The following is an 18,415-nucleotide window of genomic DNA, read 5'->3' as shown; positions in this document are numbered from 1 at the left end:
ACACACACACACCTACACACACACACACACACACACACACACACACACACACACACACACACACACACACACACACACACGCAGGGTAAAAGCGTGTCATTGTATGTAAGAGGGACATTTAGTGCCTCATACATGCTCATGTTTCAGGTCATGCCATCATCATGGACACATTTTTGAGTCAGACAGGAATAAGAGAGTTGTTTTCTCTCTGAATGAGAAGAAACAATATCAGCTTATATATGAACTATATATACTAACTTTGCCAAAATAGCAAACATTACCTATGAGTAATGATTGATTACAGAGAGATAAAAGAGAGTAAATGCCTAAGCTTTTATGAAAATCTCATGACTTGCACCTCCAGACGTCATTTCCTGTGGACCTACTCATAAAAGTAACTGTTGAAGGTCAACAATTAATCACATCCAAAATTTAGAGTTTTTGTAATATTTAATAAATTGTATTTGAGGAAAATCGTGTTTGTTTCTCCAACACAGGACAGAACAGCTACAACAAATGAAACAATCAGTTTATAGTTTTTTGCCAGAATTTGGAAAATAGTCAATTCATTCACAGGCACATAAACACACACATGTATCTCCTTTTGATTCATTTGTAAACAAAATAAGATGTCATGGATCATGTTAATATGTTATTGATATAAACAGTTTATCCTCATTCATGTCAGAGAGGCGTCTACCATCAAAACCCACAACAAAGCCAGGATCTTTCTGCTGTGTTTGATTCCATAATAGCTCCTCTGTAGAGCAGTGTGAGTGTGTGTGTGTGAGTGTGTGTGCCATTAGACTGAGAGTGACAGAAACCCTCTGAACTCTCGGGCTCTTAAAGAGCTTTGATGCGTTTCCCTCTGAGATGCTCCTTGTTGCCAAAGGTGACATGAATTCTGCCAAATATCTCAGGATCACTGCACCTTTCTTTCTCTTTGGCGCACAGATCTCCACTCCCAGATTGTAACTGAGCCATTTTCTATAGATTGAACTTCATGTTATGGTCAGGATGGATCTGGTCCCCTGCCGTGTCACAGTGATGGATCAGAGACTAGCTGTTACGTTTGGCCGTTCGCGCCATGTCTGCGTTTCGTCTCGCCGATCTGTTCGGGCCGTTGCCAAGGATATTGGGAACAGACCACAGCTTCCGCCCTCGATGGGAAAACTCAGTGGCATTCCTCCAGACTCTTTGGCACGTCTGGCTTCTGTCACCGTGGAAACTAGATGGGCTTCCTTCAAAGGCCAGCTCTCATGGGGGGAGACAGTGGCACGGTCATGTTAAAATCACCAGGCGACTGAGAAAGGTCAGAGGGCGGCAAAGATCCAAAGAACCAAGTGATGGAGTGGACACTCGGGATGTGGTTTGGGATGTGAATCAGGATAAAATGCAGTCGGATATAAATCAAACTCAGACTGTGGTGAGATCAGGACCAAGTAGGTTGGGCTGGATTTTAATAGGTGGCACCAAATCCAATCAGCTTTCATCTGGGAAATACTGGAAAAAATATTAAATTCTATCCAACCTTTTATTAGAAACAAAGCAAAGAAAGAAAATATTTCAGAAATGATGTATCAGAATCCAAAAGCACAACAGTAGAAAAGGTTAAATGTCTAAATCTGTGTGTTCCAGTAAGTGAGTTGTGGTTCTCGTTCCTTTGCTATCTTAACCACATTTGTTGTTTCAAGAGATGAATGATTTGATAAGAGATTGATTGATTTGGTATGTTTGGATTTCATAACATTTAAAGCTTTAATAAAATTCCATCGAGCTGGGAATGTCAGCTGTAAGGAATGACTGAATAATAGCAGGAGACCTTGGGAGGGCAGCTGAGAGCCTCATTCTCAGGCTGGGGAGCCAAAGCAAACCCTCTGGCTCCGTCACTGACCATTTAAAGGAGAACGCTCACGAGTAAATAAGCATTGTGAGACATAAATAGGTTTTCTGCTGCACAGCTGGGCCGCAACTCTATTTGCTCAAATGTGTGCTGCTTGTTGGAGCAGATTCCTGTGTGTCGGCCCAAAAGGGAGGAAAAGACAGTGACATGACTGGATTCTTCTTCAGTGGTGCGGAAAGTTCCTGTTTGTGGTTTGTGGCGAAGTGTGTGTGCCGCTAGCTCCTCTCACAGGCACCTGTGCTGTGAACGCATTCGTCAAAGCACGGCACTAAATCTTCTCACCCGCTCTTTCATGCCGGTTGTAGATGATTTTCTGTGTTTTGTGCTCCATTTGTTGTTTCCCGTCATCTCTTATCAGCCAGGGAAATTATGTTTTCCGTTTTCACATTTGTCCATTTGTCCACTTTAGGCAGGATATTTCAAAACCTCCCCAGACTCTGTGGACGGGTTTAATATGATCCAAAGAAGAACAAATTCAATTTCCATACCACTCAGCCTGATGGTGGCGCAGTCATCACCTCTTTTAGGTTTTTGGTCTGTAACTTCTCACAGAATCAAAACTCTCTCCATTCATCCATACAGACCTCACCCATGATCATTGTCTAGTCAATAACCTGATAGATTGCAGAGGAGGTGTTTGCTCTCTGATTACACTCACCACATCTAGAGGGCACCTCGTTAGAGTCCATACCTCCACCAAGGCCAAACAAGCCATGTGCTGAAGAGACTGAAGCTCATAAATAAAGATAAAGATGTTTATTAATTGCATGATGATCTGTCCTTGTAATATGAATGATATGTTATCGTTGTAATCGTTTGCATTTCACTCACTTACATATTAGTGGCTGTTGCACCTGTCTGTCCATTTTGTTAATGTAGAGAAATTCCAAAAATGAACTCTTAGATCCATAGAGCCTTCTATGGGCTTCAGCCGCAACAACCTGACAACTGGTTACTCTGGCTCCCTCTTGTGGTCAGTAGCATTAAATACATTTGATCCCGTCTAGCTGGCACATTCACATGCCAGCTTGTGCCTATGATTGATTGATATGATTTTGATCTTGACTATTAGCCACAAGTCTCCTCAGCCCAAATATTGCTTGATTGCATACGTTTGAGTATTGAAAGTAAGAAAAGTGAAGTTAGTGAGGAATTAGAAAAAGATTTGCGTTTAGCTCGTGTAGTATTGGATCAATGTGTAGATTTCCAAATATAAATGCAAACATACAGCATTCCACTGCAACTTGATTTGATTGGTTTTCTGATTCTTCCTTTCTTTCTATTCCCTCCTGTCTTGCTAATATCACCCACATGAAACTTTGAAAGCTCAAACTGTTCAACTCACACCGACTATTGTACCCACAGTGCATTATGTAGGTTCTATATATGGCCAGCAGAAGGAGACAACGGCGCACTTGGTCATACAGTGAATTTGACTCACACTGTAAAAGATACTCAAGAACAAACATGTGGTCGAATTTCACTTAAGTTCAGTTCAGTTCTTACTATATGTGCAGGATCTAATGATTTGATCTTCTCCTTCACCCCTACAGGCTTCTGCCATGCGTCCCCTCCCTGCCTCCGTCTTCTTGACGCTGCTCCAGCTTGTAGTTCTTACTTATGTTAATGCCGGGGCGTATTATCCACACAAACAGCACCCTCAGCCTTACCAGCCGATGCAACACCACCAACACATGAGCATGGGCAAAGAAGGATTCCCCCAGCAACAGTACCTTGGCAAAGAGGTGCCTTATATGCAGTACCCCCACTACAGGAAGGAGCTGCCCCAGATACCCATGCACAAGGGCAAAGACATTGGACGTAAAGGGGGCGGCTTTAATGGCGGACAAGACAAAGGTGAGAAAATAATCTGTTAAATGGTGGACATGCAGAGTATATTCAGAGTTTGAACAGATGTGACAGGAGCTGCACAAATATCACAATGACACCGAGTTTTTTAAGTTTTTTAGGAAATTAGATCAAATGCTATGTTTCTCAAGAAGCCAGACAATAACTTTTACTGTTTTATCATTAAAATTCTAATTTAATTGTTTGTTTAATTTAAATTTAGTTTTATTTAAATGTAGTTTTAAAAAATATTATATGTTTGATAACATTTGATTAAAAACTTTTTTATTTACTTTTTTATTTTATTTTATTGGCCATAGTTTGTGAAAAGGAAAGCAGTGATTTGAGTGGAGCAGCAGGTTTCTACTGGATGGATCAGTGCTGACAATGGAAACACGGAAACAATGGGAATTAAACACTAATAAATAATAAATAAATGTAATCAAGCATTAAAATCAATAAAAGAATATATGTGTTAATATCATTATTTTCTGCATACAAACACCTGGACAACATGATCTCACACTCAGATGCTTTATTGTGTCATACATGCTGTTCAGCTGCAGCCTCTCATATAAAGTCTCCCCGACTGAAATTAATCATTTCAAAATTTTCAGGCCTGACTGTCCCTAGTGGTGCTGAAGGGATCCCCCAAGGGGAACCAGGTCCAGCTGGTCCTTCTGGACCAGAGGGACCTCAAGGACCCCCAGGACCCGCAGGAGATGGACAACCAGGACCAGCTGGTCTGCCAGGACCTATTGGTCAACCAGGATTGCCTGGTGTGGGCAAACCAGGTTTGCCAGGATTGCCAGGCAAGCCAGGAGGAAAAGGTGAGCCTGGACCATATGGAGAAATGGGCCCAGGTGGTGAAATGGGGCCAGCTGGACAGCCAGGGCCACAGGGTCCCCCAGGACCACCTGGACTGCCAGGAATAGGTAGACCGGGAGTACAGGGACTACCAGGGCAGCCAGGGCCCAAAGGAGAGCCAGGGCACAAAGGTCTTCCAGGACTACCAGGGTTACCAGGACCCAAAGGAGACAAAGGGATTGGCCTGCCAGGGCAACCTGGACACAAAGGGCTCCCAGGCATGCAAGGACCTCCTGGTCTAAGAGGGTTGCCTGGTGTAGGTAAGCCTGGGCTAAATGGGATGCCAGGCCCACATGGACCACCAGGAAAACCTGGTCTCAATGGAGAGCCGGGCCCAGCTGGGCCACCTGGGGAAGGAGGAAAGTCTGGCCCACCCGGTCTACCTGGCCAAGGAAAACCAGGTCAAAATGGACTGCCAGGACAGCCAGGCATACCAGGTGGGAAAGGTCACCCAGGGCCACCAGGTTTGCCTGGAAAGCCAGGCCTGCCTGGATTTGGTAAGCCAGGACTGCCAGGACCAAAGGGTGATAAAGGTATGGGGGGCCCACCTGGACCTTCAGGTCTTAAGGGAGATAAGGGCCATGGAGGACTCCCTGGTATGCTCGGCCCCCCTGGAGCAAATGGCCGACCAGGTCTCCCAGGACCTACAGGACCTTCAGGTGGTTTAGGTGCCCCTGGTCCTAAAGGAGAATGTGGGGAGGGAGGGCCTAATGGGCTAGATGGAGCCCACGGTGAACCTGGTCCCACAGGATTCCCTGGTAAGAACGGTATGCCCGGAGAAATTGGACAGCCAGGGCCAAGAGGGCCACTAGGACCCAGTGGTCCAAAAGGAGAAAGTGGGCACAAAGGTCTACCTGGTCCTTCTGGTTCTCCGGGACTTCCTGGACCAAGAGGACAAGATGGATTACCTGGTGAAGGGGGTCCTCAAGGTCCTAAAGGTATTCCTGGAATGGATGGTGCAATAGGACCAAATGGGTCTCCAGGTCTTCTTGGTCCAAAAGGAGATTTAGGCCCACCAGGTCCACCAGGCATTGTGCTGCCAGGGAGTCCAGGTCTTACTGGTCCTATGGGGCCACCAGGTACAGAAGGACAATCAGGATTTCCTGGACAGCCAGGTCAGCCTGGTCTGCCAGGGCCACCAGGCCCACCAGGAGCAGCTGGTCTGTCCCCTGACATGGCTGGGGTGCTCTCTCAGATGGGCCCTGGACTGGACGGTGTGAAGGCTGGTGGTTATGGTAAGAAGGGCAAATATGGAGGCAATGGAGCAGAAGTGATGGGTGTCAGTGGGCTGGAGATGCCAGGATTCACAGCGATAACAACAACTCCCTTTCCACCTGTCGGTACCCCGGTCGTCTTTGACAAGCTGCTGTACAACGGTCGCCAGAACTACAACGCTCAGACAGGCATCTTCACCTGCGACATGGCTGGAATTTACTACTTTTCCTACCACGTTAATTGCAAAGGCGGTAACGTGTGGGTGGCTTTGATGAGGAACAATGAGCCCGTCATGTATACGTATGATGAGTACAAAAAGGGTTTCCTGGATCAAGCATCAGGGAGTGCAGTATTACCTCTACAGCCTGGGGACACGGTGTACATCCAGCTGCCCTCAGATCAGGCATCAGGACTTTATGCTGGACAGTATGTGCACTCCTCCTTCTCTGGCTTCTTGTTGTATCCAATGTAAAACCACAAACTGCAGGGAGAAAGAGGCTGCAGTGAGAATGGGTGGGTGTATGTTGTAAAACATGATTGTAAAATATCTTAGAGTGACAGGTTTTTACTAAAGTAACATCAACCATCAGTTGATCTGATCCACAGAAGAAGATGGAACATGTCCAGGAAAATGTCTCTATATACAGCAGCTTTTATAGTGTATAGCTGTGCAAAGAGTTCTGCTATTACAGCTTTGAATATATAAAGGATTGTATAAAAAGACAGACATTCACAGAGGATCTTTCACATACTTTCATGATTTGTCGAAAGCCATAATAGTGCGATTAAAATTTTGGCAGCTGCTCCATGTGGCAAAGAATGTGAACTACAGTAGAAAACAAAGAGAACACAAAAAAATATTTTATTTCGGTAAGATGTGATTTTCTTCCAGCATGTGTACTTTTAACATTGATTTTTCAGATATATTTGCTTTTGAGGAATAATATTGCAGACCACTAGAAACGGTTTGCAGTACCAACCAGCCAACAGCCATTCAGGCTGTGTGTTAGTTTGGGGAGATAATTTATTTGGTTGATGTTGGTTGAGTGAATTTTAAAATTTAAATTTTTAAAAAGTCCCCATTATCTTAAGAAAAAAAAAAGTTCTAAATCATAACTCCATCAGACTGATTTGTATGTCTGGGTCTGCAGCTTGTAGTTTCTCAGCTTGCTGAATAAGTGCTTTATTGAAGGTAACATAGGGTGTGTTGTCATTCTTAGTTATTAAATTGCTGTAAGGGCTCAAAATTAACTTGAAAAGTATTTTGACGACACTATGTCTGCTGTGGACGCCTGTAGTTGGTGGTTGATAGGACTCCAGCAGGTTTACATATGAACCTGTACATGATGTCTGATCTATTTGGGGAGCAAAAAAAAAATCATATCATACCTGGAAACTGTGTCGCTGATAACTTCTGATCCCACAAATAAGATCCAGAAAATAAGAATGTGACTTGATGTTTTTGTTTTTTTAACTCTATAGCCACCTGCTGTCGCTGCAGAAGGTTTTGTCATGGTCAGTGGGTACAAACAGACAGATCACCTGTGTGTGTGTGTGTGTGTGTGTGCATTGGTCTAAAAGTGTTGTAAAGACCTCAGACTAAACTAACATACAAGTTTCCCCTGAAATATGAAAACCAATGTTTACACTATGATAAATATCTCAGTAGTTGAAAAGAAAACAAACTTCTTTTCATAATTTCTGTCAGCAGCTGAACTATACAGCTTATATATACTTCATTATTACTGCTTTACTTAGTACAATACACAACAGTCATTGAGCAGTGTTCCAGGAGGCCTGTTGTTCAAACAAGACAAACAAATCTATTTTTGCATTTAAATTGTTTCATGAAAAACCATTTTACATTTTAAAATGAATTAAAATTCATTTTGGAAATAATTGTTAGCTGAATTATACAGTAATTACATCATAATCCATTTTTAGTTGTACTTTAATGCCAGTATAATATTAAATGGGAGAAATTTTGGATTATTGTTTAAAAATGAACACTTTGTAAACCCATAGTAGCCCAGGGCTGCTGGTGTGTTTATAACATGATGGCTGACTGACTGAATGAGTTTGTCTTGCTGACAGGCTGGTAGAGAACACAAAATTAATTTGCCTTAAGATGTATCCCACATAATGAACTCTAAGTGAATAGTTATTGAATGTCACAGCAATTCATTACAATAGTGATGTCATTAATTTATTATTTAACTGCTGATGACCTACCTGCCATATTGAAGTGGATGAGAATTTGACAGACAAATGCTTATTTCTTACCATTTTAACCTTGGTGCTAAAGTACTCAGTGTAACCAAAGAATTTAGGGGTTAATGTTTTCACTTTTGTTAATGTTTTTTTCTAAATAAAAACTGTTTAATTTAAGTTGTTGCTGGTGTTATTTATAAGCCTGAGGGGGACCCACAATATGCAGACAACAAATATACAGATGTCTTTGTTCTTATTTTACATTTAGGGCCTAGGTCACCAACAGGCAGTCACATTTTGCTGTCGTTTTTGCATTGGAGTCTATGGGAGCACCCTGAACGAAGTGAGATAAAGAGTCCAAACCAACTCACCTAACATTCTGGGGGCTAATAACGGCACTGTGCCAAGTTTCAGACCTGTAGCTTAAGCCTTTTTCAAAACCCTAACCCTAACTCCAGCCTTAAGCCTCACCCACTTTCACCACTTTATTAGATGGGAAAAAAGTTCAGGCAAAAGCTGTTCCAATCAACTCAGAATGGCCTGAAGCATGCTGCTTAACACTTTCTGGAGAAACTTCTGTGTTTTTTGGGCCACTTGGTCACATTTTGCCGTCATTTTTGCATTGGAGTCTATGGGAGCACCCGAAAGGAAGTGAGATAAAGAGTCCAAACCAACTCACCTAACATTCTGGGGGCCAATAACGGCACTGTGCCAAGTTTCAGACCTGTAGCTTAAGCCGTTTTCAAAACCCTAACCCTAACTCCAGCCTAAGCCTCACCCTCTTTCACCACTTTATTAGATGGGAAAAAAGTTCTGGCAAAAGCTGTTCCAATTAACTCAAAATTGCCTGAAGCATGCTGCTAAACACTTTCTGGAGAAACTTTTCTCTTTTTTGGGCCACTTAGTCACATTTTGCCGTCATTTTTGCATTGGAGTCTATGGGAGCACCCGAAAGGAAGTGAGATAAAGAGTCCAAACCAACTCACCTAACATTCTGGGGGCCAATAACGGCACTGTGCCAAGTTTCAGACCTGTAGCTTAAGCCGTTTTCAAAACCCTAACCCTAACTCCAGCCTAAGCTTCACCCACTTTCACCACTTTATTAGATGGGAAAAAAGTTCAGGCAAAAGCTGTTCCAATTAACTCAAAATTGCCTGAAGCATGCTGCTAAACACTTTCTTGAGAAACTTTTGTCTTTTTTGGGCCACTTGGTCACATTTTGCCGTAATTTTTGCATTGGAGTCTATGGGAGCACCCGAAAGGAAGTGAGATAAAGAGTCCAAACCAACTCACCTAACATTCTGGGGGCCAATAACGGCACTGTGCCAAGTTTCAGACCTGTAGCTTAAGCCGTTTTCAAAACCCTAACCCTAACTCCAGCCTTAAGCCTCACCCACTTTCACCACTTTATTAGATGGGAAAAAAGTTCTGGCAAAAGCTGTTCCAATTAACTCAAAATTGTCTGAAGCATGCTGCTAAACACTTTCTGGAGAAACTTTTCTCTTTTTTGGGCCACTTGGTCACATTTTGCCGTCATTTTTGCATTGGAGTCTATGGGAGCACCCGAAAGGAAGTGAGATAAAGAGTCCAAACCAACTCACCTAACATTCTGGGGGCCAATAACGGCACTGTGCCAAGTTTCAGACCTGTAGCTTAAGCCTTTTTCAAAACCCTAACCCTAACTCCAGCCTTAAGCCTCACCCACTTTCACCACTTTATTAGATGGGAAAAGAGTTCAGGCAAAAGCTGTTCCAATCAACTCAGAATGGCCTGAAACATGCTCCTCAACACTTTCTGGAGAAACTTTTGTGTTTTTTGGGCCACTTGGTCACATTTTGCCGTCATTTTTGCAATGGAGTCTATCGGAGCACCCGAAAGGAAGTGAGATAAAAAGTCCAGACCAACTCACCTAACATTCTGGTGGCCAATAACGGCGCTGTGCCAAGTTTCAGACCTGTAGCTTTAGCCGTTTTCAAAACCCTAACCCTAACTCCAGCCTAAGCCTCACCCACTTTCACCACTTTATTAGATGGGAAAAAAGTTCAGGCAAAAGCTGTTCCCATCAACTCAAAATTGCCTGAAGCATGCTGCTTAACACTTTCTGGAGAAACTTTTCTCTTTTTTGGGCCACTTGGTCACATTTTGCCGTCATTTTTGCATTGGAGTCTATGGGAGCACCCGAAAGGAAGTGAGATAAAGAGTCCAAACCAACTCACCTAACATTCTGGGGGCCAATAACGGCACTGTGCCAAGTTTCAGATCTGTAGCTTAAGCCGTTTTCAAAACCCTAACCCTAACTCCAGACTTTCACCACTTTATTAGATGGGAAAAAAGTTCTGGCAAAAGCTGTTCCAATTAACTCAAAATCGCCTGAAGCATGCTGCTAAACACTTTCTGGAGAAACTTTTGTGTTTTTTGGGCCACTTGGTCACATTTTGCTGTCGTTTTTGCATTGGAGTCTATGGGAGCACCCTGAAAGAAGTGAGATAAAGAGTCCAAACTAACTCACCTAATATTCTGGGGGCCAATAACGGCACTGTGCCAAGTTTCAGACCTGTAGCTTAAGCCGTTTTCAAAACCCTAACCCTAACTCCAGCCTTAAGCCTCACCCACTTTCACCACTTTATCAGATGGGAAAAAAGTTCCGGCAAGAGCTGTTCCAATCAACTCAAAGTGGCCTGAAACATGCTCCTAAACACTTTCTGGAGAAACTTTTATCTTTTCTGGGCCAGGCACTTGAATCATACTGAATTCATTTGTTTTGACAGTCAGGTATTGATTAAATCGCAATGTTCATACTATCACTAGACTAGGCTACTTAAACATATCTCACAATAAATTGTTAGACATTATGATCTACCGGACCTTTGCCTCAAGAAATTTTCTCTAACTGGACCTCTTTACATTTTAGTTGAATACCCCAGATTTAGGGCTTTGATATGAAACCTCTACAAAGGCATCATGTCAAAAACTCTGACCCACTCTCAATCACCATCTTTACACTAGAAGGAGCAAAAAGTCAAAGATGCTTCTACATTGTTCTTTAGTTCATTTGTCGATCTTTAAAAAAGTATCACAACTGGAGCATTCATCATCGACCCTGGAGTTTTACTGAAATCATACTGTTAAAAATCGCCCAAAGCACATAAACCTTCAGATTAAAGGCACTCATTATATCATAGCATTAATAGGTACCATGTGTTTACAACAAAATTTGGCCTTATTGACATTTAAAAGACATTCCAAACAAATCACATTCAAATCCCTTAACATGGTTGCAATCAGTGCACTTCTAGAACGTTCTACAGACAAGTAGAGATGAGTCATACTCCATTATGATAACAGATACAGAGTCAGGTACAACATGTAGGACTAGAAACTCCAGATGGTCCCTGAGGGTCGGACGGCTGAGATTGTTGTGTCTTCATTATTTATCTGAACCTTACATCATGTCCAGCTGCAAAGAAAAAAAGAGACATAGAATTAAGATGGAAGCTGTTCTATCAAATGTGCAGATGAAAATGGCTGTTCCACACTCACCAAGTCATCCACATCTCCTGTATCTTCCACTGCAGGTGCAGCCGCCTCCTCTTTCTTATCCTCTGTAAGCATAAACTGAGAGGAAAACAGGCTTACAGTCACAACCAACACAAAGGACACATTCAACTACAAACACACACCAAGATACTTATTTTCACATCAGCTCAAAATCATTTACACAAAAGGAATCTCCACAAACTCACCTGCTTGGCTTCTTCTTTGGAAACGGTGCTTCCTTCAATCTCGTCTTTGCTGAGGAGAGTCAGGGCGTCTGTGGAACAGCAGGAAATAAGCCCACAGTGATTCAGAGCATGGAGGGGAGGAAACCTGCTGCCCCGGAGTAGAAACCCATCATACCTTGAACAAGCAGGTCCCAGAAGACCTCCAGCCCTCTGGTTGGGATGCTCCTTTTGAGGGACTGGAGGTAATTGTTGTACAGGTCTGCATTCGCCAGCTGGATTGGGAAAAAGACGGAACATTCAGGATCCATTTAAGGAGTTAGGGTTGATAATTGGACATGTTGGGACGTAGTGAGAGTTCATTTACCTTAATGGACTGCTCTCTCAACACCTGGATACATGTGATGCTTTTCATGTAGTAGTGTGTGTTCTTGTTGCTAAGAAACTGTTCGATCCTGTCAATCAGCTGCTGAAAGACTGGAACACACACAATAGAGCACAAACACTGTTATTAAGAGGATACGAGTGGCCACGGTTCAGATTACAGTCACAGAGTCTGGACCTCACCTTCTCCAAACGGAAGACTCCTCCGTTTGATCAGAGTGCGGAAGTCTTGTGCCGGGTCCACGCTGCCCACCTGGTTAAAGTAATGAAGGGCATTGATTGAACTTTTTCCTGTTAGAAAAATCCATGAGATGTTGTATTCAGATATAAAATGTCTCTCTCTCTCCATCACCCTCCGTCTCTCACCGAGGTAACAGAGCCTTCACCAATGTTGCCCAATTCCTCATCCACCTTTGCCTTTTTGGCATCCGGCTCTTCAGACCTGCGTACGTCAAAGTGCTCAGTCAGAGTGGCAACACAAGAAAAGAGATACAACACGACCTGGCTGGACTTACACATTACATCATACCAATACATTCATATCAATACTGACCCTTCACCAAAGATCTGAGCGCTGGTCTTCAGCTGCTTTTTCTTCTCCACTTGTGTGAGAGGAAACATCTTCTTCATCTCCTCTAGAGGGGCTTGACATCGAGCGCTGACAGCCAGGGGGCGATCAAGAGCGGCTTTCAGCCACGGCTCAATTGGGGGGAGAGGAGTGCCGGGGTTCACTCCCCTATGATGTAAGCACTGAAGGACGGGTGGGGAAAGGAAGTGAGCCTTGTTATGTAATCAAACATGTGAAAACGTCTAATATTCAGATTTAACTGAGCTGCTTACTTCCAAAACAAAGAATGTTACAAGAATAAGTGCCACTCAATCCAAACTGGCCTGCAGTACCTGGAGGTTCCTCTGGAAGGCCGGGTTAGGAATGTGGTGAGCCTTGAACAAGTCGTTCTGCTCTCCGTCCTCATCCTCCTCAACCAACATCATGGAGTCGATGAGAGAGTCGACCGCAGACAGCTGAGTTTCTAGATAAGTCACACACAAACACACATGAAGGTCCACAGAGTGTGAGGAGGAGGAAGGCTCCAATTCACAACAACAAAGCCTTTGGGGAAGTGGGTTTGTGGTACCTGAGGGAGTGAACTTCTTGTTGTTTTCAATAGAGGGGAATGTAAAGTGCCTCAGGTCCTCCATGAAGGGCAGCTGGACGTACATTAGACACTAAGAGGATCAAAGGGGGCAAAATATAGCGATGTGTTAACTTATAAATAACATTTTTCTCATACACTGGCATAGTTTTTGTATAGAAGCATCATTTTGTACGGACTGAGGAGGAGAGAGACACCCTGAGGTCATATCAGAAGTAATGGTGTAACATCAGAGTCACATATGAAACCTTTTCTGAGAAGAAGACTCTATATTCCTGCTGTCATTAGCAGAACGACCTCATTATTGATACAAGTCCTTACCTCACAGTGCTCCTTGATACACGGGAAAGCTGCTCCTACTTGAGGGTTGCTGCGTCGGTCATAAGCGTAACGCACGATGGCCGCCATGTTGAGCTCCGACAGCGCCCGGATCAGAGCCGACAGCGCCACTACAGCATGCTGCTCACACACACACACACACACACACACACACACACACACACACACACACACACACACACACACACACAGTACATACAAGGAAAGGGAACAGGATGGAGTCACAGTCAGGATGGAGTCACAGTCACCAGCTGGGAAGTGTTGGTTGGCTTCATTCTCACCTCATCGTCCTTAGCAGCAAACATCTTGATAACCTGGTTTCCCATGAACTGATGCCGCTTTATCTGCACACAGAAGATTCGTGTTTTTTTGCATTATTCTGTATTCTTCTTACTTTTAGACGCCATGTGGGATTACTTAGTTTAATACCGTGTCCTGTTTGGCAAAACCTAAAACGGCAAAGCACTTTCCATCGTGCTTGTACTTCATCTGCTCCTGGTCGACTTTAGAGAAGGGAACGATGTCGCTCCCATAACGGAAACCTGTGAGGAGGAAAGAGGTGATGACTCAGAGTCCCAACACGACCAAAGCGCCAAAGGATTGGGTTTGCGTCAGTGTCACCTTGAATGGTGTCCTCAATCTGCACCTCTGTCTCGTTATCATCGTCCAGGCAGTAGACGGTTTCTCTCTTCAGGTCTTCTTTCTGGCTTGTTTGAGCATGGACTTGTTGCCACATATTCAGCTTCTCATCCACAACCTGGAAGACACAATAGACACATAAATAAATACATAATAAATGTTACAAATGTCACCCATCTCCAATCATATGGTGGAGAAACTGAACCCAGGGGAAACTAAAGCATGAAGAAGACACGTCTGAGGAATCAGCAGCGAGTGTGTCACTGTGCAGGGCTTGTATTTTTGAGACAATGCTTATTTGAGGGTGTGACATCATGTAGCCTTACTGTTCATTGGTTCAAATGTTTATTAGGTATATTCCTAAATTACTGATAAAATGCTGTTAAACTCTTTTGTTTTTTTTTATTCAATATCCTTCACAATAAACTCACTGCTTTTTTTCCAACGATACGGATGATCAGAGATCCACCGATGGTCAGCTGACAGGGCCAGGGCCTGTCTGCGTGCCTCTCCAAATGCTTAAACATGCACCGCTGCTCAATCGCATCGCTATGAGGATCACATTCATAACAAGGTCATACGACATCATCCCTTATCTGCATACAGACACGTTTCATTTATTAACCACAACAGAACACGAGGAAAGAAGTGAAAAACATCTGCAGGCCTCCTACCTGAAGGTGTAAACTTCCTCTCCCCCCTCCAGACTTCGCAAGATGTGTTTGACCATCTTCAGACTCTCCTTCTGCTCTCTGGACAGACCTTTGCCCGCCCCAGGCTGATCGCTGTCTCTCCCGTCTCCACCTCCTCCACCTGCCTTGTCACCCTCCAGAGGGAAAGGCAAACTGGGAAATGCAGAAGTTTAGAGAGAGAAGTCAGAATCAGTCAGACAAGCAGAACATAAGGAAGGAATAATGTGTACAAGTGGGCGGAAATGGCATCTATTAATCAATAAGTGAGATAGGTCTACAAACACCAAGACATCTCCAGAATGAAACATACAAGAACTGCAGGGTGATGTCGGCTTGTTTCAGGTTCTCAATAATAACGTCCAGGTGGTCTGGGCTGGCCCGAGTGCAGAGGTCAGTCAGGACGGAGATGTTGCGCCGCTCATACTTCTTCCCCCTGGAAACACAAAACACAAACAGAATGTCGCACAAACCAAGAAGAACTAATGAGAGTTTTGAGAAAAAGGATTAACTTCTTACTTTGTTTCTTTCTCAAGGACATCCATGCAGACGACAAGAGCATCCAGCCCTGTGGGGAACAGTTAAGGAGCTGACAGGAATATTATCAGTCACTAAAGTTTCTACTGCAAAGGAGGAGGAGGAGGTGGAGGAGGGAGGAGTAGATCAGATTTTCTTGTCATTTCCTGTCAGAACTGATAAGGTTATAAGATACAATTCGCTTGCTGACTCCCTGGATGGATCTGATTCTCGATTTCTTCAAGAAGATCAAAGTCGGGGATCGTGAGGTGGCGATGCACCGTGATGTTCTGGTAATCTCCGTCCTTGTTCATCTTGTTCTTCTTGGCGTCTGTGCCGAACAGAACTAAAGCCAACTCCTCTTCTTCCTTAGCAAACACCTTTGACTAGAAAAAGGACAGAGTTGGACAGGGGTTTGTTTCTCTGCAAGGCTCTAAAGCAGGGGTGTCAAACTCAAATACTCAGTGGGCCAACATAAAAAACTGGGACTCAGTCGCGGGCCAGACTCCATATCTCTGGAAAATAGGACTACAATTGTGTATGTTTTCCCTTCTCTCCGGATATATAATGTTGGAGCGGCAGTAGCTCAGTCCATAGGGACTCAGCTTGGGAACCGGAGGGTCACCGGTTCAAGTCCCGTATGGACCAAGTAAGTGGACTGGTAGCTGGTGAGTTGCCAGTTTTGCCTCCAGTGCACTGCCGAGGTGCATCGCATCGCATGCTGTCCATACCTTCTGTTGTTGTCCCATTATTAAATAACCATTGCTTGACCACACACATCAAACATCCAAGATAAAAGATGTGTTTGAAAGCAGTCTGGTGTGACTTTTTGCCCCATTACACCACTTTGTGCTTTGGGACCATTTTGACCCCAGGAGCAAAGAAGTTATAAAATTCAATAAAACACCCAAAATTCAATCAAATGGGTTAGGGCAGGGGTGTCAAACTCAAATACTCAGTGGGCCAACATAAAAAACTGGGACTCAGTCGCATATCTCTGGAAAATAGGACTACAATTGTGTATGTTTTCCCTTCTCTCCGGATATATAATGTTGGAGCGGCAGTAGCTCAGTCCATAGGGACTCAGCTTGGGAACCGGAGGGTCACCGGTTCAAGTCCCGTATGGACCAAGTAAGTGGACTGGTAGCTGGTGTGTTGCCAGTTTTGCCTCCAGTGCACTGCCGAGGTGCCAAAAGCAACGAACCCCCAACTGCTCCATGGGCACTGTAGAATGGCTGCCCTGCACCCTCTCTTTAGTGCATGTATTTGTGTGTGTGATATGTAGGGGGTGCAAGACAAATATCAATTGTGTGTGATTGCCGAGAATTGCATGCAAAATGACTAGAATAAAGTATCTTAAATCTTAGATTAACTAATTCATATGGAAACATACTTAAGTTTAGCTTAAACATTAAGTCTGGAACAAGCACAGCTTAATATTATAAACACATGAGAAATAGATTTTCAAATAAGAGTGGCATTCGTTTCTTATTTTCATCTAAATAAGTAAAAGAAAATAGTTCATTTTCAATGGAAACCTTTTTTTCACAGAACAACCCAAAAATAATAATTTCCCCCAATTAAAATCCAACAATTCAACTATTCTAAGTCAGGCAAGACAAAAGCGCAGAAAGAAAACTCTGATTTACTCTGACGCACATAGATATGTGCTGCCGAACATAGAGAGCATTTGAGCAGCTTGGGGACGGTGTTGTTGGGGAATTGTATCGGGGATGAAACGAGGAAAGAGAGTCATACTTAGACTTGAGCTTGTCACTACACTGGAGTTCAATCAGCTCCATTTGGAGGTTGGTTGATGCGCCTTCCAGGTCAAATGCAAACTGATTACTAAGCACTCCAAACCTACATTTCTGGGCTTCAGAGTCGGCAAATTGCCGCGTAAACTCGGCGCTGAGTACGTATTTTTTATTTTTTACGAGTTTTTCAACAAACTGTGCACTTCGCAACACGGAGGTAGAGATCTGCTCTTTCATGGTTTGGCGGCACGGAAAATGGCACAACTTCGTTTGAAAAGCCGTCACCTCAGCGTACATGTCTGTGGCAACACGGCCCCGCCCCTTAAGCTGCAGGTTCAGCAAATCGAGTTGGCTCGTGATGTCACAGAGAACGCACTCGCAGAGCATTCTGGGATGTGTAGTATTAGTGGTGCATGCGCTATGTACCAGCGGGCCAGCTCTAGCAGACATTTGACATTATCTCGCAGGCCATAATTTGGCCCGCAGTGCAATTATATGACACCCCTGCTCTAAAGGGAGTGTGGAGAACAGGTGGCTTACCTGGCACTGGACAAACCTCTGGATGACTTTCTTGGCCAGATCAAATGTGGACTCTTCACCCTGAGCAGAGTTGGACATGGAGAAGCCCACATCCATGCACAGCACCAGCGCAGACTGCAGGGAACAAACACAAACTTTTCCTTGGTGATTGCGTTCATTTTCGAATTTCGTTTTAAAGCAACAATAACAAACTGTGTCGTAGCGCTGTAGCTTCAGATCAATGAGGGGCGGAACAGGTGGCAACATGTCGCTACATGTCTGTCTGCGGCTCACTGAACAAAGCCTTCATATATAAACAATATCAAGATATATCAAGTATTCACGTCTGACGCTGCAACAAACACAACTACACATACTAATGCTCATTGTGACTCTGGTATGTTAGATCAAACTTACTTTCGCCATCTTCATTTCCCTCCTCTTCAATCAGAGTGTCTCTCTATTATGAGTCCGGAGGGGAAGGGACAAACTGTCAAAGGTTACGACTCCACTAGTGTGATAATTGTTCCGGTTTCTTTGTAAACTCTACTTCTGGTAGATATTCCTCAAATTACGACGGCCCGTAGCTGCTCCTTTAGCACCCAACATGTACACACCAACCTGGCATTATGTTTTAATGACGCTGAGTCACTCA

General features: G+C 43.8%; 2 protein-coding genes across 3 annotated transcripts in view; one reads left to right on the top strand and one right to left on the bottom strand.

The window, feature by feature from the left end:
* The window catches only part of col8a1a (collagen, type VIII, alpha 1a), a 13,279-nt gene extending 4,490 nt beyond the window's left edge, over nucleotides 1-8,789 (top strand). Inside the window, exons 2-3 of the mRNA XM_076169785.1 lie at nucleotides 3,457-3,760; nucleotides 4,369-8,789. Coding sequence (XP_076025900.1) covers nucleotides 3,466-3,760; nucleotides 4,369-6,305 — 2,232 coding nt within the window. The 5' untranslated portion in view covers nucleotides 3,457-3,465 and the 3' untranslated portion in view covers nucleotides 6,306-8,789. The remainder of the gene's footprint in view (nucleotides 1-3,456; nucleotides 3,761-4,368) is intronic.
* Nucleotides 8,790-10,179: 1,390 nt separating this feature from the next.
* On the bottom strand, nucleotides 10,180-18,407 carry LOC143015942 (X-ray repair cross-complementing protein 5-like). 2 transcript variants are annotated; one of them, XM_076170114.1, is made up of 21 exons: nucleotides 18,178-18,407; nucleotides 17,782-17,895; nucleotides 15,681-15,870; nucleotides 15,488-15,536; nucleotides 15,282-15,404; nucleotides 14,954-15,124; nucleotides 14,711-14,828; nucleotides 14,262-14,397; nucleotides 14,070-14,182; nucleotides 13,922-13,984; nucleotides 13,623-13,760; nucleotides 13,284-13,374; nucleotides 13,048-13,178; nucleotides 12,701-12,897; nucleotides 12,514-12,589; nucleotides 12,331-12,400; nucleotides 12,131-12,240; nucleotides 11,942-12,038; nucleotides 11,788-11,855; nucleotides 11,585-11,659; nucleotides 10,180-11,501 (listed from the first exon to the last, which is right to left on the bottom strand). In XM_076170114.1, exons 1-21 carry the CDS (start codon nucleotides 18,190-18,192, stop codon nucleotides 11,487-11,489), a joined length of 2,160 nt encoding a protein of 719 aa, XP_076026229.1. In that variant the 5' UTR covers nucleotides 18,193-18,407; the 3' UTR covers nucleotides 10,180-11,486. The 2 variants fall into 2 exon arrangements, with proteins under 2 accessions (XP_076026229.1, XP_076026230.1); XM_076170115.1 differs by having other exon boundaries at nucleotides 15,681-15,864.
* Between the last annotated feature and the right edge of the window lie 8 nt (nucleotides 18,408-18,415).

This window comes from Genypterus blacodes, unplaced genomic scaffold (genome assembly GCF_046128005.1).
Source record: "Genypterus blacodes isolate CSIRO-AG114 ecotype Tasmania unplaced genomic scaffold, CSIRO-AGI_Gbla_v1 ptg000214l_1, whole genome shotgun sequence".
Classification (NCBI taxonomy): Eukaryota; Metazoa; Chordata; class Actinopteri; order Ophidiiformes; family Ophidiidae; genus Genypterus; species Genypterus blacodes.
This window is presented reverse-complemented; position numbering and strand designations above follow the sequence as displayed.